Below are 27,278 nucleotides of genomic sequence, written 5' to 3' on the forward strand. Positions count from 1 at the left end.
AGTCATGATGGCCACATGACCCGGAAAAAGTGTCTGCAGACAAACGCCGGCTCCCTCGGCCTGTAAAGCAAGATGAGCGCTGCAACCCCAGAGTCGTCTGCGACTGGACTTAATTGTCAGGGGTCCTTTACCTTTACCTTTTAGTAAACAAATATTTCTTTCACTGAGAAGAAGCCAGGAAGTTACGGGAACTACATTAGTTTTATTGATGTACTATTTCTGATTAGCATTTTTTTAAAAACCACGAACTGTTGCTTAATACCAATCTACAACAGTGGACAGAGAAGATAAATAAAACATCAAACTCGATACACCTCTCCATCGTTGATGCTCATATTATATATTAACAGAGAAGCTTATTGCTTATGTTTTGCTTATTTGTACAGATTGTCAGAAATATTTTATTGAACTGACATGATCAGAGAGCCTTCTACAAAGAGGAAGCAAGTCAGGGGTCCTTCATTGATGAAGTCTATGCAACAAACTCCTAGCATTATGGTACAGGTTTTGATGATTAACATAATGGTGACTTGAATTAATTTTTTAATGCTAATTATTTAAAATTGCCTTTGAAAGCATTTTGGAAAAATATATCTGCCACATACTTTGGGAATAGAAATTCTCTTTTCCTTTTAAAATATACTTAATTAACTAGACATGGGCATTCTAGCTTGAAATATACACTTTTATAAGCAGTATTGTATAAACACAGGGCTCTGGTACTAATACCAAGATAGGAATTTCCCTGCACTAAAGCTCAGATGAATTCACACAAAAAGCATTTGCTTTTAATGTAAATGAAGGGAGATGATGTAATGATGTCTGCAAGCCCTGCTTCTGTTTGTAATAATCTCATCGTAAGATCTGATTAATGGTTTTACTTACAGATTTTAGTCAAACAGGTTATGTAATTGCAGTAGGCCAAACAGAGCTGGCCTAGAAAATTTAATTTCTCAATAGCGACAGGTTTGGGAAGCCTCAAACTAAGCAGGGCAATTTTGACAGGATTAGTTCATTGACATGCTGTCAGAAAAGGATCTTTCCTTGCACCCTCACATTTTTTGCTTATTGTGTCCTTTTCCATTCACCAGATGAGCTATGAAGACCACACAATTTATCAGACACAAACTTTGCATTAGGGGATGCGAAAGACAGGAAATATCCATTTTCCCACCAAGCAAATGTCTAAGTGTTGCATCTGTACTTTTTCGCCAAAAATATCAATTTTGACTTGATTAGATGAACCTCAGCTCTGCAAATTCCTCTTCTTGATTCCACCAAGTGCCCCCTGCCAATGTTTACTTCCTTGCCTATACCCCAGGCAGTGAAAACATTGCCAAGTTAGGGAAGAAAGAACATCTTTGAAAGAGGATCCACTGCTAGGCCACTATCTGCCTCTCTCCACAACACGAGTACCCTGGCCGCCCTGTAGACTGAAGTTTCCAATAAGTACAAATGGCAGTTCAAACAGTAATGCTAGGGCCATTTCTACATTTTCCATACAGGTAGCTGTGTTAGTCTGTAGCAATAAAAACAACACAGTCTTGTGGCACCTTAAAAGTTAACAATTTTTACTACAGCCTAAGCTTTCCTGGGCTAAAATCTATTAAACAAAATTGTTAGTCTTTAAGGTTCCACAATACACTGTTGTATTTTCTATACCTGTGATGAAGCACTCAGGCCTGCTGTTTGTGGCTTCTTGGCCCTGAAAGCGCTTGAAATATGTAGTGTGTAGCAGGGATGTCACAGCCAGTATTAAGAGTCCCTTCGCACCGCTTTAGCTTGTGCATCAGCTGGAGAAGCCAGGTCAAGTCAGGTCATTATTAGGCATGACATGAGCCTCTTGGTTCCAGCAGTTCCTGGCATGATTTGGCAGGCAGAGACGCAGGAGGAAGGAGCCGAGTTCCTCACCTTGTGTCTACAGATGTCGGAGGAGGAAGCATATCTGCCAGCTCTCTCCCCCGCCCCTCCTGCCAAGCACAGAGACTCATTGGGGTGGTGCTGAACAGGAGGTGGCAAGAGCTGGGGGCACAGGGGCATCAAGAACCAGCTGCCATGCTCAGGTGACATCAGAAGCACACACCCAGAGCGAGTGTGTATGCTTGCAAGTAGCAGACTCATAGCCATAGCTGTCAATCTTCCCCTTTTTTGCGGGAAATTCCCTTATTCCAGCGCCGTTTCCCGTTGCTTCCCGCTGCTATCCTGGATTGTTAGATATCCCGTAGACTGTCCCCGGGACAGGTGAGGCTGCTGATCCCTTATTTTTGAGGCTGCTGATCCCTTATTTTCAAATCTGAAAGTTGACAGCTATGCTCATAGGGCAGGAGAGTCCTACATGCTGGGTGGGGAGTGTCAACTGTTAGGGTATCTCCATAGCTTCCATTCAGTTATGAAACTCTTGCCTTGGAATCTTGATTTCTGGACCTTGTGCTTGATGCTGCAGAGCCTGTACAAATATATTTTCCTTACTTTCAACTGAAATATTTTTGCCTGCCTGGAATGTGTCCTTGCATTCTGATGATGCCTCCTGCTTGTCCGAATGGAGCAAAGAGAGGCACATGTTAACGTACTGTACAAAGGTAAATGTATATTAATTGCTGTGTCCACTTTTGCCCCTACTGGCATGGGGCTCCCAGAAGGGAATGCAGTCCTTGAGCTGAAAAAGGTTTTCCATTGGTGTGCTACATGATTACATAGACAATGTTAAATGGCTGTCTTTTCCCACATGGACCAGCCCACTCTTTGAGTTTGTCATTTTCCTCTACATGCTGCTAAACTGGCCAGGATGCAGGACCAGCACTTTCGCTGTAGTGTTAGAATCTCATATATATAAGCTAGGCATCAAATGACTCCTTAAACCAGGTCTACAGTCACCGAAACAAATTTCTAGTTTCCATTTTGGGGCCAGACGACTTTTTGGCTCCTGAAATTATTTCTGATTGCGCAGATAAAATATCAGGGATAGAATTCTACAGGATGTCTTGTTAGTGTGAAAACAGTCAACATCCAAGGATCCCAAGCATATGCCTCTATCCTGGCTCCAGCGCATCTTCATTTGGTCACAAGTTGCCAATAGCCAAGTGCAAAATGTGCCTGGCGCCTGGTCAAATTTTGTACACTGCCCACAGGTTGTGGAATTCTCTTCCACTAGGAGTCTAATTAGTCACCTTATTATTGGTATTCAGAGAAGCATTTAAGATCTTTTTACTCCACTGCAATTCATTAGTTTCCCTTGTCTTTTATGTCATGACTGTGTCCTGCGAAATTCTGTTCCAGTTCTCATTTTATCCTTTATGTTTTATTATTGCAGACTGCTTTTATTGGCATTGTGAGCTGCCTTGTAGGTCTTTGGGCCAAAAGGCAGAGTTGAAATATTTTAAAAGGAAATAAATACTGGGGACACTAAAGAGCCAGATAAACAGGCTGATGTTTGACACTCCAACTTTACATCATGTTCCTGTATCTGAATTGTTCTGTTCTGGGCTATGGTTCCTGCCTAAAATCACCAATATACATTTATTTAGCATCTATAATGCATTAGATGCTACAGCAGAAACAGAAACATTAAAATACAGACAGGGACAAAGGCAGAACTATAGGTTAGGCTGTGATGAAGGCATAGCAAAGATTGATGCTAAAGGAGGTTGCAAGGCAATTAAAACCTAGCCTGACCATTTGCTTTAGGAAACCAAGCTTCCAAATGCTGTTGGTGCTTTTCAGCTTTCAGTAGTATATATAAAATTTCCAGCTGGGATAGAACTGTTGGGTGTTAACTTGTATTACAAGTACAATTGAACAGGATTCTAGACAGAAGCCAACTAGAAGGACATGATGACAAGCAGCTACTGCTCACCACAGGCATTTTTACATACCAGCTGGACCTTGCTCTTAAGGAGATTTGGAAGAGCCGACTGCAAGATAATAATTTAAGCTGCAGCTTTTCTCCAAGGATGACGGCTTGCTTATTAGGGATATTGTAAGACCAAGTGAAAGAGCCGATTTACCAATATATGCGGGCGGGGAAGACATCTTAAGGGGGAAACACGAAGCAAACCTCTAGCAACCATGTTTAGTCATACATTTAACCTGCAGCCTTCTGATGGATGGTATGTAAGATTAAAAGAATAAAATAAACGAATTCAGTACAAAGAGGAAATACTGTACTTGATATGGACATTTTCCAACTTTACACTCGAAAATCAGTGACTGCACCTTCCTTTGGCCTGGCTTATTAGCACTCTTCCATTGTTTCTCAAGACAGACGGATGCCAACAAGTTACAACAAGTGTTATGTATGAACCCTGCCCAGCAGCTTAACCATGGTTTGTTTACAGCCAACAAACCACAATCTGAAGCCATAGTATGTTGTTGAGGAGAATTAGCAAGGACAAATTTCCCCTATCTCTCTCCCAACATACAGGGCAACCAAAGCAGCTTTTGCGCCAAAACAGCGCCTGATCAATTTTAACTATGGTTTGGCACTGTGTTTGAACCCAGTGCCCTGTGACCACCGATGACACTTAATAAACTACAAAGGCATGAAGCAATAGCAGCTAGAAAGTAAAGTCTGGAGAATCAAGCCACTGTTTGTTTGTTTGTTTGTTTGTGGTTAACTTGTGGTATGTAAATAAATGATGGCTTAAACAAACTATAACATCCTGTTATGTATAAACCAGCTAGTTGGTTTGTTGCATCTAAACTTCTTTTCCCTAATATTTTATTCTGAGAAGCCTCAATGCTGCTGCTTTACACTTATATTACAGGCACATTTCACCTTCCTTACGTAGTTTTATTTAGGGTAATTCAGCAGAAACTAGAAATCTCCTCAGACCTTAGAGAGAACAATAGCTGGAACAAAGAGGACTTTCACTTGGAAGCAAGACAGTTTCCTGTATCAGCAGCACGCTCCTATGTGGAGTAGTCAAACATGTGGAAGAATTTGGAATAAGCCAATATTGCAAAGCACATCAACTGACAAAGTGTTTTTCAGATCATGGGCCAAGATTTTCAGGTGGGCCTCAGTGCTACTGCCTGTAGAGTGCCTCCTCATGTGCCTGCCCCATTTCCTGGTCATGCCATAGCCTTCTGGCTGGGTCAATGCAGGCATAAAAAACTTGGTGGGGGAGGGTAGTAGGGTAAGATGGAAGGAATCAGGAAGTGAATGATTGAATTTACTTTATTCGGTCACAGACCAGCATAAGCAAAACATCTAAATAAATAGTATGAATCTAAGCGAATAATTAAATAAATGAGAGCAAAAACCAACCATGAATTAGAGCATATACATAGAATACTTGATTAAGCATAAATAATGGGTGAATAAAAACTAATAAGAAGAATTTTAAAAGACCAGTTAAAACAGCTATACAGAATCTGGGGACTGAATATGTGACTTGTGGGCTTTTGTCTTGTAGTAATAGGGAGATGTTGTGTTGTTCTGATCACCCTGGGAATCTACAAAGGATGGGCTGGATAAACCTGGCTCAAATGTCTCGAATGTCTATATAATACGGGCAATGAAGAAGGGCATGCTCCGTTGTTTCCTGCTGCCCAGAGCCACACGGGCATTTCCTCTCCTCATATGGTATCTTCCTATAACAGCCTTCTTGAATTGGTGAAGGGAGGGCCTGACAATGGGCCAAGGTGAAAGACCTTCGCTATTTTGGTATTTCAAGATTAGCTATGTATGGCATTTGGGAAGTCAAGTATCTTCTAGTTCTAATTAGAACTTTTGGGGACCTGGAATTAGGAAGTGAGATAAAAGGATAATCATCACCTGGGAAGAAGAGGAAAGTTGTTTTTATCTATCTATTTATCTATTTATTTTCTATACTGGTGGCTGCTAAGCTGTGGAACGCTCTCCCCACAAAGCTGTTTCTGGCACCTTCATTATACAGCTTTTGAAGAATGCTGAAGATGCAGCTCTTTACCCTGGCTTTTAATACTTGGGGTGTATGTTTTTGGTTGCATGTTGTTTTAAATTGTTTTTAATATTGTGTTTTAATGCTACAACCTGCCCTGGGACATTAGGGCAAAGGTGGGAAATACATACATACATAATACATACAGTGAGGGGAAAAGGTATTCTAATCTCAGCTTGTTACATACAGTGAAGATACCAAGTAGCCTGACATCTGGCTGGTTGATAGGGGATCAAATACTTAATTCACTCATTGTAATGCACATCAATCTCTTGACTTTTGTCTTCTGGGTTTCTGGGGGTTTTCCTGTTGTTATTCTGTCTCTCACAGCTACAATAAACCTACCATTAAAATTATGGACTGGTCATTTCTTCGTCAGAGGGCAAATTTAGCAGGAGATCAAATACTTTCCCCCCTCACTGTACATAAAATGGGAGGCTGACTTCGGAAGCCCAGAACAAGATTCCCAGGTACTGAATGACACTCTGAAAGTCTGGGAATGTTTGGTGGTGGTATCCCTAAAACTGAAAAAAACTGCAAGCTATGTTCTCTTACATAAATTTCTGGACCATGATGATACCAGTTTTCATTCTGATTATGTTAATGTGGAGTAGGAATGACATCTTTAAATGTTCAAGGCAGGCTGGTTTAACTCAATATATCTGATCTGATGTTTTTACTCTGATTACGTTTATTCCTTTTTTTTACTGTGTTACTGTATTTTATTCTTAGAAATAACTTCAGGTCACTCACTCAGTTGTGGGAAGCAATAAAAGTAATTAGCACTATGATTAATGGATACAATAAGCAGTTAAATTGGACAGTTTCATAGTCGCAATTAACTTCTTTTCAGATAACTATGCACCTAAGAAATATCCCTATTTCAATGAAGCCTTGGTGGCAGCGGGACATGTTGCTTTACTAGTTCTTTCTTTTTTAAAGTGCCCTGTGCACAGTCCAGCTACAGACCACTTGTAAAAGCAAAGCTGAGGACAGAAATTCTCTGCTCTGAATCTTGGCCAAGAGCAACATGTTCCGCTGTCAACAGGGATTCACACTGTAAAATAAGTTTTAAGTCCATAGCAGCACAATCACAGTATTATTCAGACTCAATTCAATGTCTTATGAGACTGACATGCTTAGGATTTCTGACGGGGAATGAAGTTGACCATTCTGACCCTGAGGGCATCGTATAAAAACAGCATAACCATAGCAAACAAGTATTGGTTAAATTTCATTTGGAGTAATGGGGGAAACCACATAAATGGGACCTCATATATTCCTTGCCCATTTGCTTCATGTACAACCCCCTCTCATGGTTTCCTCATTTCTATGACCAAATAACCAAGCTATTGAATAATTATGGAATTTGCTACCACAAAATATAGTGCTGGCCACCAGCTTGGAGAGCATTAAAAGGGAATTAAACAAACCACAGAGAAGAAGCAGTCAAGGACTACCAGCCATGAGAGCTATGTTCTCTACTTCCACTGTCAGAGGCAACATGCCTTTGAATTAGCGTCCAAAATTAGCCAGGTGCATCTTGCACCTGGCTATTGACCACTTGCAACCAAGTGAAGATGCCTGGGCACTTGTATGGCACCTGACATCTCCACCATCTGGAGGTGCATGCCTGGAGATCATTGGATCTTGACTGTTTTTGCACACTAATACCCCATCCTGTAGAACAGGTAAAGGGACCCCTGACCATTAGGTCCAGTTGTGACCGACTCTGGGGTTGCGGCGCTCATCTCGCTTTATTGGCTGAGGGAGCCGGCGTACAGCGTCCGGGTCATGTGGCCAGCATGACAAAGCCACTTCTGGCAAACCAGAGCAGCGCACGGAAACGCTGTTTACCTTCCCGCCAGAGTGGTACCTATTTATCTACTTGCACTTTGACTTGCTTTCGAACTGCTAGGTTGGCAGGAGCAGGGACCAAGCAATGGGAGCTCACCCCGTTGCGGGGATTTGAACCGCCGACCTTCTGAATGGCAAGTCCTAGGCTCTGTGGTCACCCGCGTCCGACATCCTGTAGAATACTATCAGTTATATTTTATGTGCATGATCAGAATGAATTTCAGGAACCAAAATGCTTTTCTGTGCAGCCTGAGCAGCAGCAGCAAACGACATTCTAGTTAACTGTCGTGGCTTGTCTTCACTTACACCACCGCACTGCTGTGCTCACAGTTGTGAAGGATATTCTTACGTTATGAATGGTGTGTGTCATCATTAAGAAAAAGAGGTAGGAATAGGCCAATATATATGTGGACTGTCCCTAGATAATGTGACTTTTCTTTTTTCAGTTCTCAAAGTTCTTAAACCAGCTCAAGGTTGTCATCTGAAACAGCCAGATGTTTAACTGATAATCAATCATATCCAGCCCATCATTTGAAAAAGAAGACTTAAGAGCCATCTTGCCCCAAAATGGCAAGTAGACTTTCCGTTTTGGAAACTGTAACTTTGGTTTAAGGAGCCATTTGGTGCCTAACTTATATATCTGAGTTTCTAACACAGCTTTGAATACCAGTTGCTGAGGATCATATGCAGGAGAATGCTATAATGCTCATGCCCTACTTGCAGGTTTCCCATTGGCATCTGTTTGGCAACTGTGAGAAAAGAATGCCTTTGGTCTGATTCATATCTTATGTTTAGCAGAAGGTGTATTTAGAATATGGCAATTTGTAGGTTTCTTCTCCCAAGTGAAATAGCCAAATACTGATGGAGAGATCTGATGATACATTACTGCAGAACAGACTCCTTATAATTATCAGATGACTGAAGGCTGGCAGCAAAGGAAGGGATTTAAATGATTTTTTAAAGTTTCAGGTAGAAGAGCTGGAGAGAGAGACATTGAGGTCAACTTAAGAAACAGAAGATGCTGTTGAAAAGACCCTTTGCAAATGTACAAAGATTATTGACTATACAAATGTCTAAGTGTCCAGGTGAAATGGCAAACGCCAGAAAGCTAAGCAGCAGTTTTGAGTACTGTACTTAATACATGACATGAAGTAGGGCTCCATTTCAATGGTTATATGGCAAATTTATTTCCTTTTAAATCACCCAATTAAATACATGGCAAAAAACAAGGAAGTATTTTGCCTGCAAAAGGCAATTTCATTTTTATTTGCTGTCTTGTTATCAACACCAGTTTTCCTTTTTGGCTCTTACACGAAGTTTTAGTAGACATTTGACTGACCAACACCCAGGGCACTGACAAGCACAGCTCAACGATAAAGTTTTAGAGAAAATACAGACAGACTAAAACAGACTTTAAAAAAACCAAACTGCTGCAAGTTCAGCTTAAAAGCCAAGCCACTAAACAAACAAGATGGCATCATCAGCCAGCCACCTCCTCCTCTGTTCTCCAATCATTGGAGGTCCCATTACCACAAGCCAGTGAACTTTATTCTAGCTCCTCTTCTTGGCAACCAACGGGCTCCCTTTCTACCAAGCTAGGCCCTTCCTCACCCTTGACAACTTGAATCACCACCAAGTGCCTACAAATTATAATAGTGACAGTAAGTTAACAATGATTTTATCTCCTTATTGCTGCAGTGTCACTTTGCCCTTTCTAAAATGTCTAACGTAGATCAGCAAGCAAATAGTTCTAGACATGAAGCCAAATTTGAGTCACGATTTCTGGAATGAATTCTGATTCTATCCAGTTCCTGGATGATGTAACTACATTCTTGATCTGCAGGAGGTACATAAAGAATAACTTATTCTTAAAAAGATGAACAGCTTTTTGTTAGTCACCTCCACTGCATCCAGTTCTTTGCCTAATGAAAAAATGAACCCTACCAACAGTTTTTTAATTAAAAAAATTACACGTGTGCGTGTGTGTAGGGGTGTATTTAATTTGATATGATACAACTGCCAGCATATACAGCTTATTAAGCCATTCCTTGGATACGGTATTGAAAGTGAGCTTTTTTCATAGATTTTTAAAGGCGAGGTTTTAATCAAAAAGGTTCAAGTTTGTTACCTTATTCAAGAGCGTTTATTTCAGTGTACTTCATAAAGATACCATTCCAACACCTCCATGATTGAAACATTGGGGGGCAAAATGAAAACACAAAGGCATTATCTCCCTTCACACTGATTGCCTTGCCCCTTTCTACTTGTATACATGCAGCTGGCTAAGAACATTCACACAATGTTCAGCAATTATAGAAATACAATATTATTGGTAAATGTAAAAGTACCCCTGCCCGTTAAGTCCAGCCGCGGACGACTCTGGGGTTGCGCACGCATCTCGCTCTATAGGCTGAGGGAGCCAACATTTGTCTGCAGACAGCTTCCGGGTCATGTGCCCAGCATGACTAAGCTGCTTTTGGCGAACCAGAGCAGCGCACAGAAATGTCGTTTACCTTCCCACTGGAGCAGTACCTATTTATCTACTTGCACCTGACGTGCTTTTGAACTGCTAGGTGAGCAGGAGCTGGGACTGAACAACGGGAGCTCACCCCGTTGCGGGGATTCGAACTGCAGACCTTCCAATCGGCAAGCCCTAGGCTCTGTGGTTTAGACCACAGCGCCATCCGCGTCCCCATATTATTGGTACTTAACCTCATTAAATATAATTGCCACTGTGTTACAGAAGAGATGAGGAATTACTGGCCCACAGAGACTCCAGACTTGGTCCAGAACGTCCCCTCCTTGCCCCACCACCAACCAAACCCAACAGGAGGGTTTCCTGAAACCTGCATTTGGTGTGAAATACATGTGATGGGCTGCAGTCGGGGAGGGAAAGGCTGGCCTATGACTTCTATACTGAAAATGCACCCACATTACAATGAGACTTGGAGGGGGGATGAACTTCCAACCATAATTGTGGTGGTGGGAAGTTGTACACCTAGTAAATGGAAGTTTGGGTGAGGAAAAAATGAATGGGGGGCAGGCTTTGTGGATGTGTGAGTTAGCCCTGCCCACTACCAGTTCTGGCCCTGCCCACTTTAGCAACACCACTTTGGGGTCCACCCCCATCAGCACACTCCCCCTAGAAGGCTGGCTACAAGGGAATGCAGCCTTTGAGTGAAAAAGGTTCCGCACCCTTGAATTACAGGAAATCTCATTTACACTACATAGATATAATCTAACTACCACCACTGCAGAAAGAGAAACTGATCAAAAATAAAAGAACATGAGCTTTGTCCTTGCAAACTGGAATTTCCTCCCATGGGATTTTCTGCTAAGCACTGACGATACAGACTGCAAAGAAGGGACAGCAGGGACTTGCTCACATTTCACACTTCAGGGCACAGAAAACAAGGAGTACTACACATCAGGCTACCTTCCTCGTAGTGAGCCAGAACCAAGGAATTCTGCCTTCCATACTATGCCAGAGGAGCATGTGATATATACTTAACACAAGTATGCACAGTAAGATTTGACCTTTAAAGAAGGAGTGGGGAATCTTTGGCCCTCTATACATTGTTGGATTCCAACTCCCATCTGCCCCAGCCAGAACTGCCAATGGTCAGGGATAGGATCTAGAGGGCCACACTGCCATATTGGAGGATATTAAAGGAGTACAATACCACAACACACAACATCCTCAAAACCAGCAACGGACTCCTGGAGTTTACCCCATCCTGCTGTGGAGGTATGAAAGGTATAACTGAAATTCTCCCAATTTAAGGCTACACAGAAACTGGTGTGAACGATTTACAGTGGTACCTCTGGTTACAAACTTAATTCGTTCCGGAGGTCCATTCTGAACCTGAAACCGTTCTTAACCTGAGGTACCACTTTAGCTAATGGGGCCTCCCGCTGCCGCTGCGCGATTTCTGTTCTCATCCTGAGGTAAAGTTCTTAACCCGAGGTACTACTTCCGGGTTAGCGGAGTCTGTAACCCAAAGTGTTTGTAACTCAAGGTGTTTGTAACCTGAGGTACCACTGTACATGGTTACATCTAGCAGGGAGAACATTATGACAATAGACTATAAATAAAATTGCCACATATCATTGTGCTTTCCCAGAAGAGCTCTCATTTATTTCCTTATTGTATTTTATCTCTGCTTCTTGTATTTTATCTCTACTTGCATAGAACTCAGGGTGGCATACATGGGTTTCCCCACAACCACCATTTTAATCCCAACAATCCTGGGAGATAGGCTAGGCTGAGAGATGGCAACTGGCCCAAGATTACCCAGTGACCTTCATGTCTGTGTGAGGACTTGGAATTAGTGTCTCCCAGATCTTCATCCAACATTCTAGCAGCTATACACCACACTGGCTCTAGTAAACCAAAAATGCTGCTCTGAAATTGAAGCTACCCAGAACAGTCCATCTGCAGCAATTTTTAACGCACAATTATTCATTATTCAAACCATGTGCTTGGAAGCATTATACTGTAACGCATGCCTGAGATACATGGTATATGAGGAAGTTTCATTTAGCTGTATCATCCATCATCTGCCATATTTTTGCCCAAACCAAATGGAAGTCTGGAAGGCACCCAAAGGGTTATCCTATCCTGCCACCACACACGAAGGTGGATTAAGTAGATTAAAGCCAGCTCAAAACAATGCTTCAACATCTTTCTCCTAAGAGCTTCCATAACGTTCTTGTACAACTAGTGCTCCATTTAAGCCTATACTGCTGCAATAAAAATCCAGCAAAATAATACAGTATTCCTGAACGTATGCAGTGCTTTTCTCTTACCACTAACAACAATCTGCCCTCATACATCTGGAATAAGGCAATGATGGGAAAGTGTTTCTAGGTCAGATAGGCAGGATTCACATAGAGACGTAATCATCATTTTAGAAATTAAATAAGCACCTTAGAAATTAAAGAAGCATGGCTTCAAATTCACCTAGTCTCTTCTAAGACCACCACTGCCAGAACATTTGGTTTCCAGAGAACTTGTTTTTAAGTTTAAATCAGTACTGAATAATGACCAGAGTTTTCTGAGTTTCAGTTGGTGATAACAGAGACCGTGACTCAAATGTGTGCTCACAACAGAACATCTATCTCACAGGTTTTTGTTTTATCAGGTTTTAAAGAACCCCACAAAAACTTGCAAACAGCAACAGAAAATAAACCATGGAGCAAAGAGACAGCCATCTTGTGACAGAGGTTGAGCAATCTTATTCAGCACCAATCCTGAAAATTCACATGGACCATGTTTTCTACCATGATGTAAGTCATCAATGACCACAACTTACTTACTAGAACATGAGCTCTGATTCTTTGGTGGAACTATTTCTGGCCCACTGCTCCCTAGGAGGAGATGCCGTCACTGACATGGATAGGCTTCAATAACTAAGCTTGCTATACATGCAAGATCAAGTGTGGGGACTATACGACTATCTGCCTGCTGGATGCAGTTGTGGGTAGGTGTTCAGAGCAATAAGCTCCTGGCCCACAGGGAATGAGTTTGTTCCCTTGAGGCCATGGTGGTTGACCTTAAGAAGCTGAGAAAGCCAGAGGTTAGTAGCCAAGGCCTTCAGGGTTGTGGTACCTGCACCCAGTTCGCAAGGCGAAAGCTTCTCTGCTGTTACCGCGAATAATGGTCTCTGGGAGGAAGATGTCACTCTCAGGAAATAATCCCGGGGTTTGGGGGATAGTCTAAGCAGCTATCCTCTCACGCTGATGATAACCTTCTTATTAGTGGGTGATTTGAACATTAGGGACATAATTAGATAAGCAATGGGGCTCAATGCATAGTGACTTGCCTGGCTGGTGTGAAGGCTGCATATGTTATGAGTTGTTTTGATGGCCTGTTAGACGGTTCTGGGGTGGAGTCAGTGCTTATGGTGCCTCTTGGCACCAGTGATGTGGGGAACTGTAATCATGCTGTCCTGGTGTTTAGAAAACAAATCTAGGTTACTAGATAGGAGGTTGAAAGCCAGGAGCTTCAAGGCAGCTTTCTCAGAAGAACTAACTGTTCCATGCAGAGAGCAAGATAGACAGACATAGTGGTGCAATCTCAATTCATGGATGGGATGGTGGTGTTAGGAAAAGGTTATTGATTTGTTAAAAAGGTAAAGGGACCCCTGACCATTAGGTCCAGTCGTGGCCGACTCTGGGGTTGCGGCGCTTATCTCGCTTTATTGGCCGAGGGAGCCGTTGTACAGCTTCTGGGTCATGTGGCCAGCATGACTAAGCCGCTTCTGGCGAACCAGAGAAGCACGGAAACACCATTTACCTTCCCGCCAGAGCGGTACCTATTTATCTACTTGCACTTTGAGGTGCTTTCGAACTGCTAGGTTGGCAGGAGCTGGGACCGAGCAACGGGAGCTCACCCCGTCATGGGGATTCGAACCGCCGACCTTCTGATTGGCAAATCCCAGGCTCTGTGGTTTAGCCCACAGCGCCACCCGCGTCCCTTAGGTGCTGGGAAATGTTTGGGAATGAGTTTGGCTTGTACAAAATGGATGGACTCCACTTGAACCAGGATGGAACCAGACTGTTGGTGCTTTAAATTGAAAAGGTGGCAGAGCATCTTTTAAACTGATTGCTAGTGGAGAGCCAACAGCAGCTGAGGAGCATCCAGTTCAGAACAAATTATCCTCCAGGGATGAAGGTGAAAATGTTCATGATTGCTCAAAGGAGAGAGAAGAACTAGGCATTTCAAGTGCAAGGTTACATGACAGCAATTCAAAGATCCCAAAGGACTATAGGGTAAACACAATGCCAAAGCCAAGACTGGCCAGCTGAAGTACTTGATACTAAGAAAGAGCACAGATATAGGGGGAATTAATGGAAATTTGGTGACATAAGAAAGAACTAGCGGGACACAGTTATCTCTGGATACAAACTCTACAGAAAGAACAGGGAAGGGCACACTGGGGGTAGTGTCATTGTACATCAAAAAAATATTGTCAATGTAGAAACTTCAAAAGGGGCAGATTCCGCAGAATCACTGTGTATGGTGATACTGGGACCCAACAGTAATTAAGTACTGGGAATGTACAATCGCCTCCCTGACTAAAATGCAGAATAAAATCAATGAAGTATCCAAAGGAAAGGTAACAAAAAGCTATTGATTCCCCAGAGATGTCAACAGGTTCTTTATCCCAGTATACCAGGCTCCTGAACTCTGGTCCTGGACCAAAATTATGTATCATTATTCAAAAAAAGTCTTGGGGTACTGTTGGAAGCAGGTAGGGGAAAGAAGAGGACTTCTTTTTACACCACTGTTCTCCCAGCACCTCCAGAAACTTATTCCACCAAGAGTTCTGGGAGCCAGGGGCCAATGATAACATCTGTGCAGGAAACCAGAAGCCCTTGCCCTCTTTGGACACTAACATAGTGTTATTCAGGCCTGGTGCTTGGCAACAACCTTCTAAGGTATGGGGCTATTTTCTTCCCTATGGAAACCCTTCCTCATCTCCAGCAGGTTCCTCCACAGGTTCGGAAAGTCAGGAGCTGCTGAAGGAACAGGACAAATGAAATTGTTGCCCTATTTTCTTATGGAAACTGCTCTGAATTTGTTGTTGTTGAAAAGTGGTTGATTCAAATATTTATATGCAATACATATTCAGGACAATTTATTTTCAAAGCTACCACTTTCACTTATGGATGTTAAGTTGTCATCTTGAGGATAGCCCTGTCTGTAAAAGCTCCACAGCATTTCCCTGACAACCTGCATGGCAATCCTGCCACTACACAGTGTCTTACAAATTTATCAAAAGCACAGGTCAGTTTGTACAAATGGGGAACTTCTATTTATTCAGTGGCAAGGCTAAATGATAAGAACTCCATATAAGAACAATAATAGATAAGTGGAAAGACAAGAAAACCAGTTTTCGGATTGGAAATATACTAATATTTTAACAACTTTCAACTGCCAAGAGTCAACACTATTGTGAAATGACAAACTGGCCTACAACACATTTTATTTGCTAACCTACTGAGCAAGAGATGACGTAATGCTCATGAATTAGTTTTATATGAAAACCTCCTTTAAAAGAGAAGTGAGTGCAGTAAAAAGTTGATCTAAAGCTTCTATTTTTAGAATGAAAACAATCCTCCCACAACTCACAGTATTTAGCTGCTGAAATAAACTATCAAGCTATTTTTAAGTGAAAAGACTTACCAAAAATTTCTCCATTTTTGGCATATTCTGTCACAAGGTACAACATGCTTTTGGTCTCCATTACCTATTGATGGAAAAATCACACATTAGTTTAATAGGCGAAAAGAATTTTAAAAACAAAATCCTAGAAATTTCTCAATAACACCCCTGCCTCACAAAATACATCACAGGTGGCCTTTAAAAGCCTAATATTCTCATGCTACAAATATTCTAATTTAAAAGTATGATTCAGCAGCTTCTTAAATTAGTGCCTAGACAGTGTCTTTGTTTCTTGGCCATGAAGTTCGCTAAGAGGATGTTGAGATTTCCCAGGACCAATTTTAAGACTTAGTCTAAAGGCAGTAGGACTTCAGCCAATATACCGAAGCAATTGCTTTGCTCAACTCCTAAATTACCAGGAGACTAGATAGCATCTGGGGTCTTAGCATTGGTGTTCATGATGCTCTAAGGTAAGTAACAGATACTGTGGGAGGGAAAAAGAGAAAAAACAACCACAATGCAATGTGTTCTTAATCTTGGAGACAGGGTCTCAAGAGTCTGATGAATCATGAGAATCCACTTATACAATATCAGAATCATTGTTATTCAGGCCTTCTCTCTGGGAAGGTCAAGTTGAGTAAGTACTCTTATAAAACAGCAACATGAATGTAAATCAAAAGCTGTATCTAATAAATGGGACCTTATTAACAATGTACAGTAGTGTACACCCATCCCCTGGTAATGGGAATGCTCCTGTCTGACAGCCATGTTCTCCTCCTTGGTATTATACGACAGTCAATGTGGTGCTTCACCAGATGCTAATGGACAATTCCCATCAGCCCCATCCAGTATGGCCAATGGTGAGGGGTAATGGGAGTTGTCATTCAACAGCATCTGGAGGACACCTCATTGGCTACCCTTGCTATATGAGTATGATGTGAATGCACATGGGATCGCTGCCCTGCTGAAGCTAAGCAGGTCTGCAAGGCAGGTCTGGGTCAAATCAGCACCTGCATAGGTGGCCACCTGGGAACCACACGTACACCATCTTGGGTTCCATGACAAAGGACATTAACATAATAAAGCAAAACCAAATAAATGATTGGAAGTTCAAACAGTGCATTCTACTCTTCATTCATTCATTCACACACGGCATGCTAAGTCTTCCTTGTGCATTTTTTCCTACTTAAGTTTATTTATTTTAATTTTAACTATTTTTGTTAAGGAACTCAAATATCTTTACATACATATCCAAGGTATGTTGGCCCCGATTATCCTCTCATTACATTGTCGTCTTTTTCCTGGGCACTTTCTTTTAAGCCTTGCTTTGTCACTGGTTGTTGTGAGCAACAAGACAAAACACAAAGTGAGCCTCAAAGTTCTCACCGAATAGGTTATCTGGCTGGTAACTTTTTTAACAGCTTATAGAATGAGATTGCAGAATAAACTCTCCTTAAACTCTGAACTGCTGATCAGGATTTTTCAGTCTTGAAACTAAGATTCCTTTTAAAATTGGTTATTTTACAATACATATTCTTAGGAATCCACATAAATCTAAGCAAAAAGCTAGTCTACTAGCTCTGATGCTACAATAGATTTTAGCTTTTTGTATTTTCAGTTAATACATCCTCTCTACTCTTTTATGAAGCTTCTTTTACCAGGGACCCTAACTGAATACAAAAAAATGTGGTGTTGGCACCTAGGAACGCAAACTATTTTTCAGCTCTGTGCAGGGCTAATGCTGTGGAATTGTATCATCTCCTGAGAATTTCAAATACTTTTTCCAAATCTGGCCTCTGCCTCTGCTCAATCTAATACAGATTGCAAACCATCATGACAGAGAGTGCACTGCTGGCACTAAATGAATGTTAAGTTCATTTAATGTTAAAATATCCAATGGGCTTACCAATAAAAGGCAAGATAGAAATGCTTTTAATAATTGTAATAAATTGTATTAGTGAATTACCAGAAGTCATAACATTATTTTGTACCACCATCAACAAAACATGACCAGAATTTAATCTGGATTCCGTAATCAAGTTTCATGTCCTGCCCAAAGTGAACAGTTTTGGTATCAGAATTCAGGTGGCAACCTTTTCTATTGCCAAGGTAACTGTGCAACCACCCTCTGGTAAGGGTGACAAGCAGTCAGTCACGCCCCCAAATCTGAAGCTGTAGAGGTGGGTAGGGATAATCCCAATGCTTAAGCAGCTATCTCTGCCCTCTCCCCAGTTCCAAGACTGGGAGGGTTTGGTTGCTGGAGGAGAGATACTTCTAAGAAGTCAAGGTAGCAAGCTCCCCACCCTTCTTGCAGGAAGGTTTCTTGGCTGCTTGGAGGTAAGGTTATATACCTGAAAGCTCCCCAGTGGCCTTTTTCAGGAGAAAAGTGGTGCCCAAGCTGCTAAGCTTCCCCACTAACTTGGCTCCTGCTGGTCTCTCTTGCAGGTTTTCTTGGGCAGTGCTAGGGGATGCACCAGATGCCTCCGTCCAACAGAGGGGCAGGTCAGTATGTTTTCTGCCTTCCTTTCCTGCAGAAAAGGCTAACGGGGGCTACCTTGGAGGGAAATGATTCACAGGCAGATAGAAATAAAAAGGGAACCCAAAGCGGTAGGATCTATCTGCTATGGTGTCCAAAGCAAATGGAAAAGGTCACATTAACCTTGCCATTAACCTAGCCTACTCTCCCTTCCCTCTTTCAAATATGAAATCATTATATAAACATATAATAGGAATGAGTGTGATACCCTCTCATTATTGCTCAATGTGAGATTAGTCACCATATATTTCTTGTTTGCATGCACATTTGGCTCCTAGCTGACCTGTGAGCAGTAACGTCTACCTGCAATCCCAACATGCATAGGAGTTTTAAAAGGAGGTTGCTTATTAATAAAAACTGCAAATTCTTGAAAAGTGGAGATTGTTTTGGGGTGGGGAAATATGAGTGGTGGTAACTAGCCACTTTTACATCAAGATTGCAGACCACAAGACAGTTATTATATTCTTTTGACTACTGGAACAACTCTCCTTTGTGCACTCCAGGTTATTTTTTTTAAAAAAAACAGCCCAAAGTAACATGTTTGTTTCATACTATTAGAATTGTATCCCTTGATTTATAGGTTGCTGTCAAGATTAAGACTTGATTTAATAAAGCTGAACCACTAGACTATTTCTGATGGTAAAATTAAAACTAACAAGACAGACCTCATTAAATCAAATCTTCCCTCTTAAACAGCAGGAAGATTCCTATTTTGCTTGAGGCATCAACACTTAATGGGAACAATCCATTAATGTCACTGGGACACAGAGCATACAAGATGGCTCAGAACTAAAACTCCTGTTTAAATTTACATTGGATACAATCTACTGGCATTTTATTCCACGCAGATGTGTTCTGGAATAAGTTCTGTTCAATTCATTAGGCATAGTTCGGGAAGCATTCTTGAACTGTATCCTTTATCCACATATTCAGCATCTATATTTGATTATGTGTTTACTGTATTGCAGGGACAGCCAGCAAGGTGCCCTCCAAATATCATCGGACTCCATAAGTCCCAGCCAGCATGGCTAATGGCTAGTGATGATGGGAATTTAAGACCAACAACACTACATTAGCTACCCCTGCTCTATTATGATGTTTCAGCTCATGTAAGGCACCAAATGCAAAATAGAACAGCAAAACCTGAATGCCCATTCTCAGCTTCAGCTTAATATTTTGTTTCACATTTCAAACAGCTACCTACTCAAAATAAAAGCTAAATTCACCAAACAAACAAACAAACAACACTGCTTTAACTTTGATATAGAGATGAACGCTTGATCACATAATAATTTGGACCGATTCCTGCATGTGCCCTGCCATCAGACATGAGAGGTTTAATAGGGGGGATGCGGCCTTTGAAAAGATTTGATGGAGACTTAATTTATGCTTAACTTGTGCTTACAATGAAAATCTTGCCTGTGACACTGGATTGGGTGTCTGTGTGTGTGCAAAGAATAACAGTTTAGGGCATGTAAACATTTTAAGCAAATTTAATGGCTCCCCATAAGGAAGCTGAGAACTAGGGAAGCCTACAAAATAGTTCTCAGAACCTTGACAAACAACACTTCCTGGAAACTTTGGGGGAAGCAATGACATTGAAAAACAAATCTATACTAGTCACATCTGTAGCATAAATGGGCCCTTGGGTTCAGATTTAAGCATTAGCAACCCAAACACTCTAGCAGCATCAGGCTAACACATTAAAACAAAGCGATGGAGTCATGCCTGAAAGAATGATTTCCCGCCTTCACACAATCAAGGTTTAGAGCAAATCAAGTACCATAATGGGGGAAAGAAAATCAGGTTAAACCAAGCAGATTTCTAAAGAAGTTCTCCAGTTAAAACACACATTGGCAAAATCCACATCCAAAGCTTTAGCTCAGTTTTAGAAAGTTCTCTTTTCCACTCTAGGAAATTTATTTTGTAGATTGTACTACTGTATTGAATTCTCATTGGCTGTGATCACACATCACATTACATACAGTGGTACCTCAGGATGCGAACAGGATCCGTTCCGGAGCCCCGTTCGCATCCCGAAGCGAATGTAACCCATGTCCGCGTGTCTGTGCGTGCCACATTTTGGCGCTTCTGCGCATGCGCGTGACGTCATTTTGACGTTCTGTGCATGTGTGCGTGGCGAAAACTTGAATTAACGTGCTCCATTACTTCTGGGTCGCAGTGGAGCGCAACCCGAATTTGCCTAACCCGAAGCGTATTCAACCCAAGGTATGACTGTAATAGCAGATGCAAGCAAGCGGTGGGTTTGTACACGCTGCTCAAAATTCCTGCTTCACTCTTCCCCTACTCCTGGATAAACCTTGGCTTACAGCTTGCAGTTTGTTTGGAGAGAAACAAACCACAAGCCTGGGTTAGGTGACACAACAAGCCATAGCTTGTGGCCTGTTGCTCCCCGTGTGGCATGGCCAGGAATAGGAATAGTGTGAAGAGGGCACTTTTAAGCAGTGTGCAGAAGCATGCTACTTATTCTCAGTAATTATAACTATGGTTTGACATAGGCATAGGCAACTATTTTCTGCCAGAGAACCAGATCCCATTGCAGCCAACCCTCCATGGGCCACGTCTGATGAATGGGTGAGGTCACCCTTTTGACATCATCAGGTGACTCTGACCCCCCAGGCAAAAACAGGGTGGCTTCCCTTTGGCACCAAAGTTAAACAGCACTGACTGCAAGCTGAGCTCGGAAAGGAACAATCAGTAACTGTAGGGTACATTCTTAATTGTTCCTTTGCAAGTACAGCTTGCATTCGCACTGTTTCACTTTGGCTAGACATCAGATTCACTTGGAGCTCCTGACTGCGATGGGCAAACCTGGCCATTGTCACAGAAGCATTCAGGTCAAATTGCATATTTCATAACAAACAGGATGCTATAAAAGATGAAATAATTCTGACCCACCTGGACCTGGCCTTATGGTGGCTATGAGAGAGGCAATATCATCAAGTGACTGAACTTCCACACTAAGCAGATTCCCTGCACTCTAACCTAAAACCTACTGGGTGTCTGTTCCTGTCAACAAGGGTCTTGGGCTGACTGGGGAATCTGTCAGATGTCTAGCTTTCCTTGTCTGTGGCTGTTCAAGTTAATGGGAGTTCAGTCCCTGTGAATTAATGAACTATTCAAAACCATTATGATGTCATTGTTCACAAACAACCAAGTAAAAACCTCCTCTCATATATACCGATTTTTAATTATTTCCAGATTTATAAACCTGCCAGATTTATAAAACTGCCACATAAAAACTCCAACCAACAGCAACAAGATAAAACTTACAATACAGGACTTCATGGGACACAGGGCTTAATTCTCACAAACTCAAACCCTTAACATGAAGGCTTAGCAGAGAATATAGCTACGTACCTGATAAAGCTTGATAATGTGTGGGTGGTCCAACATTTTCATTATCTGCACTTCACGATAAATTTTCTCCAGGTTCACCGAATCTAGCTGGGATTTGTCAATGATTTTTATTGCCACCTAGAACCAATTACAAGAAGAATTTTAAAAGTTGGCTTTGCCAAACCAGGTCAAAAAGGCAGTATATAGGTTATGACCCAATTTTTTCTTTATTTTTTCTAAGAGAACTACAGTGTTATACTCACAAAACAAAGTATTTTGGAGGGAATTTGAAAATACTCTTAACATGTTAGCACGCAGGTGCTCAACACTTCCTTTGTAACAGAAAGAACAGGTTCAGACACTTGGCCAGAACTCTAGTAAAACATGATCACATTTTATTATACACAGGAGAGTCTACTTTCACATTTTATGCTAAAGAGGAACAAGGTGTTTCAAAACAAACAGGACCCCAATAGGAAAGTCCCGAGGGCCAGGATGCCATGGAAATGAAGATCTCTATAGCATTTTCCCTGTGCCATTCCATTCTATCTGTTGCTTTCTAGTAATAGATATGAACAGAATTTTGCACTTTGTCTTGATGTTGTCTGAACCAACTTTGCAAAAACTCATAATGTTAAAGCAACTTCAAACCATGGTTCAACATCCTGGCTTGTTCCAAAGCAGATATCTATTGTGGCCCAGTTCAGACAAACCAGGAAACTGTAGTTAAGAAAGGCTGTAGCATGTGCCTTTGCAAAGGCAAAAAGACTTGCAGACATTTTGGCTGAAGAAGGCAATATATGATCATTCACAAGTGAATAATAGATACTGCAACTCATTCTGCAACCTCAAGGCCGCTTTGAATTAGTGCTCCTTGAGTAGCAGTCCACAGGCTAAATAAGAAATCATTACTTATTGGGGGCTGTTGCAGGTTGGGGGTGGGGTGGGACCACAATCAACAAACCAAAAGCTACTTGGCACATGCAAGTTTTCCTAAAGTAGCTTTCTGCATCCCAGCCAAATTGCTTAGAAGCTTGTTCCCACTAGTAATAGACAACTTGATTTTTTAAAAAAATAATCTCATGTGCCTACTCTATTAATGAACCCCCATGTACTAACCCCCAATAGATGTTGTTGAATACAAAAATACAATTTAAGCAGAAATTCACATAGTATTTCATATTTAGTACAAAAACAAAATCAGTGTAGTTTGAATTATTACATACACCTTATTTTAACTGTGATTAATGTCTCATACATAAAGTAATTTATAACCACACTGTTAGGACTTGAGAATAAGCTCTCCTTAGGGAAACTCACCCCACTTAAATACAGCTCAGCTTATCTACAGTGTGGGCAGCTTGTTGTTTTTGGTTGTTATTATTGCACATATTTTTGAGTTTTTCTGTTGTAAACAGCCCTGTGATCTTTGGATGAAGGGAAGTATAGAAATTTAATTAATAATAATGATGATTAAAAAACACACTCTAGTTTTGGGCTTGCAAAACCCCAATTCTCAGGCAATGGTGTGGAAGGAGTTATAAAGAAATGCAGTAATGAGTTCACAGGTACATTTCAAATGCAAATGAATGTGTGAATGTGCAACTGAAAATACTACATGGATCAGTGGACAATCTTGCTTCAGTGCCTGAGCTGAATGACCTCTGAAAAACTGTAGAAATGGTTACCAACAACATATACAAGCATGGCACAAAATCTTTGTGGCAGCATGGAGACTACAAAATTGGACAAAGATGTATTCTCAGCAGCCCCTTCAACAGAATAAATCCTTCTTCTGGCAGGATTCACCCAAGCTGCAGGATCTTTCAGAATCACTGTCATTTGTTATGATGTTTAAATATTAAGAACCTACTGGGTTGTGGGGTGTGTGTTAATTTGTATTTTGCGTTTCTACTTTTTCCATTTATTCCTATATGCCTACTTTTTTCCATTATATGCCCCAAGCATTTGAGAAGGTGCAGAGCAGAAGACTGAAGAAAAAGGAATGATTCTTGATTGCTTGAATGTTCTGTGTTTGTATTAAGTTGCTTCTTCTCCAGTGGACATCTATTTTGATTGCTGTGTGGCCCTTGCTATTACGATATACCATATCATCTGGAATGATCTCAAACTGCTATATTAAATAATACATTTTGTTTTAAGGAGCACGCAGGATCCTGATTCAGTGCAGGACTTGATCTAGAAATGGATCTTCAGGTCTCTTATAATCTTACAAATCTACTATGAAATCTTCTTGATCTAAGATCTCCATGAGAACCGATACAGCATGTTGGAGAGATCAACTTCCCCGTAGCAGTATAATCACAGCAAATTTAGTTGCATACCCACAGCAAATTAAGAAGACTTCACTCACTGAATTTAGACAACTATCTGGTCCTATATAGAGACCTATATCTTCCCATATATATGTGAAGTGCTACAACTAATAATAAATGACTTAAGTGACCATGTAACCAGAGTTTAAAGCTCCAACCCTGCATCAAGCTGCTTAAAGCTTCTATTTTCTTTGTTTAAGACGAAAACAGGCATTCAGGAAAAGTGAATGTCAACACTCTTTTGAAGAGGAATTAAACCCACACTTCCTTTGTTTACCCAACAGATAACTAACCTGTGAAAATGTCACAAAGTATCATTAAGATTAGCAATGCTTTTAAAGAAGGGTGAAAGACCGATGAATCATTGAAACATAAAAACTTACTAGAAACAGAAGCTAGTAGAATTTTTATCCTTCCTAGACACCTCAGCTGCCATGCAAGTGTATAAAGGTACATTAAGCTACATAGTCCTATTAAAAACAATATGGAGTCAGATATTGTCAATAGTCAGGCAAGGCACTGACTGTCTCTGGGAGCTCAAGTAGAGATATTTTCCAGTCCTGCTACTATTGTGCTACTAAAGAACATTTTAGTTAAACTAAAATCTGGGGGCATCCTCATCTCTCACCCATACACCACTCTCCTTTTTGCTCACTCATTCAGAAAGCAGGAATTCTTCTTATCCCACCCCAGCCATGCTAAGACACCGCAAGAGATTTTGAGATTGCAGGTACATCTGTCTTGCAAGTCAAGGGTATTCATCGATAATCACAACAGCTCACCCTCTTCATCATGCATACAACCATGCAGCAGCATTGACTTCAAAGTGGTTACAAGCCAAGGAGGGACTCAGAAGGCAAACACAACCATTTCTTCTTGTAACTTTGGAAGCAGCTCCTGGCTACAAGGAAAACAAATCCTGATTGAGCAAAAAGCTTAATTATTTATAAATGTTTGGCACAACAGTTTCTTCTGCTACAGCCCGGTATTTCCTGAAGTGGGAAAAGGATATGTCTATGTTTTCTATAATGTTTAAGAATCAAACTCAAAGAAGATGTGGTGTCTTCAGAACATTTCTCCAAGAGCCCATCTAGCTTGAAACAGTACAAAATAACTAGCTGATGGCAGAAACTTCAAATCAGGTTAACTCCAAAGGAGGTGACCACAAGTTTAAGCTACAATTTAGAAAGCTGATTAAGTACAAAGGAGAAGTTCAGGTTGGGGAGGCACTACAAAACTGAAATCCACTTTAAAAAGTGGTGATCAGCAAGGATCAAAATTGCTGAAAAAGAAGAACATATAGTGACTTGGCAATCATGTCTGATCTGTCCAAATGCATTTGAGTTGTATTTCAATTGTTCTTTATTTCAATTTAATAAAAAGGAAGATCTTCCTTTTCCTTGCATTTATTTGTGGCCAAGAGCACAATGAAACTCCAGAATAGAGACCACATTTTTAAAAGTGTGGAAATACCTGCAATTTTCCTGTAAACTTGGTTCCAGATTCACAGTGCTAATCCATCTTGCTGCTACTCCCTTATTCTCTCCATGCTATGGATATCTGCTAGCAATATAACCTTTCCAAACAATGATGAAATAAATTTGAAGGTCTGCAAGCTATACAGTTCCAAGAAATTTAGTTTTCAGTAAGTCAACCAAGTTACTTCCCTAACTTTCACTTATTTCCTCTAATTCTGAAACATGAGAAGGGAGGGGAAAACTGCATACATTCTGCTGTGGTTCTAGTCTTCACTGTCAAATCCTTTTTACAGAACACTTTGTCACCAACACTTATAGTTGCGGATTGTTAATGCTACATTTCAAAAGTTCATAGTGTTTTGGTCCACTTCTGATTTCTTTTGAGAATGATTTTAAGATATCCTTGAATATAATAATTTTTCAGCCTTAATAAAGCAGCAAAAGTTAGGAAGCAAAACTTATGCCAGTTATGAGAAACACAGTAGAAGATGCTTGAACCATAGCAGTCTAGTCTACCCAATCTAAATACAATTCACCACTGTTAATACTTCTTTTGAATATGCATTCTAAATCTTTGCTCACAGAAGTTTATCAACATGATTATCATAGGAGTTTTGCCCAAATCTATTTCTTTCTCTTGTTTTAAGTTCCTCTCTCTTGTAGAGGCAAACCAAAGCATATTGCTTCTGAATCTTTGCAACCCTAATTGCCACACACCTCTGTGCCATAACCAATATGTGCCTCTTTCTAGAGATGCTGTGACAGCTGCAAATGGTAACATACAGATAGGAAGAAAAAACTGCAACCCACTGTAAAACATTAAAGTAGTGACCACCATCCATCAAGATACTGGGTAGATGAAACCAACACTGATTTATCAGGCAATTTCTATGTTCTTAATAATAATACAGTATGCACTAAATACTTGAAACAAAAACACTATCTCAAAGGGGCTTCCTGCATTGCGGAAAGCAGAACTGGGAGTGGGGAGATGAAGTGGAGCCATGCATGGTTTTGTACAATCCTCTCTCACCAATCCAGCTGTGCCAGCAGAGCTCATGAATCCCTCAAGTTGCTTACCATACTTTTCCATGTATAAGACACCCCTGTGTATATCAGGTTGTCAAGAAAAGTCATGAGACAAGGTGATCAAGTTCCATTTTAGCAGAATTTTAAAGTATGGAATTATAAAAAGGAAAGCTGAAGAAAATAATTTCAAAAAACTACCACCAGGATGGCATAGCATTGTAATCTCTTGACTTAACATCAGAAACAGAGGTGAATTTCTTATTTGAAATTTGAACAAGGTGCATGGCTGTCAGCATGAAGGAATGCCATTTGAATTTATGATCCCCTTTAGCAACAGAAAGCTTCTTTACAAACATCTATTTTTGCACATTTTACGCTCTGAGCCTTGTTGTGTCCAACAACTACAACTACAGAAGCCAAAATTGGTTCTTTCCGTTCATACATCAATCTCTGGCTACTCATGCATCCTTGCTGTATTTGACACTTTCTGTGCAATGTCCTGTAGGTTACTGCCAAATCCAATCTTATTATTGACAGATATTAAATATAGTGCCAGGTATTTACATAAAAATTGCAAGTGCTCAGAGAGGT

At 40.9% G+C, this 27,278-nt stretch overlaps 1 protein-coding gene and 1 long non-coding RNA gene across 3 annotated transcripts in view; one reads left to right on the forward strand and one right to left on the reverse strand.

The window, feature by feature from the left end:
* The window catches only part of SIK2 (salt inducible kinase 2), a 79,895-nt gene that overhangs the window by 47,565 nt on the left and 5,052 nt on the right, over window positions 1–27,278 (reverse strand). For both annotated transcript variants that reach the window (XR_014520367.1, XM_083480957.1), the window contains exons 2-3: window positions 21,866–21,982; window positions 15,970–16,033 (exon numbers count right to left, since the gene is read on the reverse strand). Coding sequence is in view for 1 of the 2 variants with exons in the window: in XM_083480957.1 (XP_083337083.1) it covers window positions 15,970–16,033; window positions 21,866–21,982 (181 nt within the window). In the remaining variant the exon portion in view is untranslated. The remainder of the gene's footprint in view (window positions 1–15,969; window positions 16,034–21,865; window positions 21,983–27,278) is intronic.
* Window positions 10,879–25,062, forward strand: LOC310696122. Its single transcript, XR_014520444.1, has 3 exons — window positions 10,879–13,912; window positions 14,287–20,473; window positions 20,729–25,062. It is a non-coding gene; the product is annotated as an uncharacterized lncRNA (long non-coding RNA).

This window comes from Podarcis liolepis (assembly GCF_965112155.1).
Source record: "Podarcis liolepis genome assembly, chromosome: 16".
NCBI classification, from domain to species: domain Eukaryota; kingdom Metazoa; phylum Chordata; class Lepidosauria; order Squamata; family Lacertidae; genus Podarcis; species Podarcis liolepis.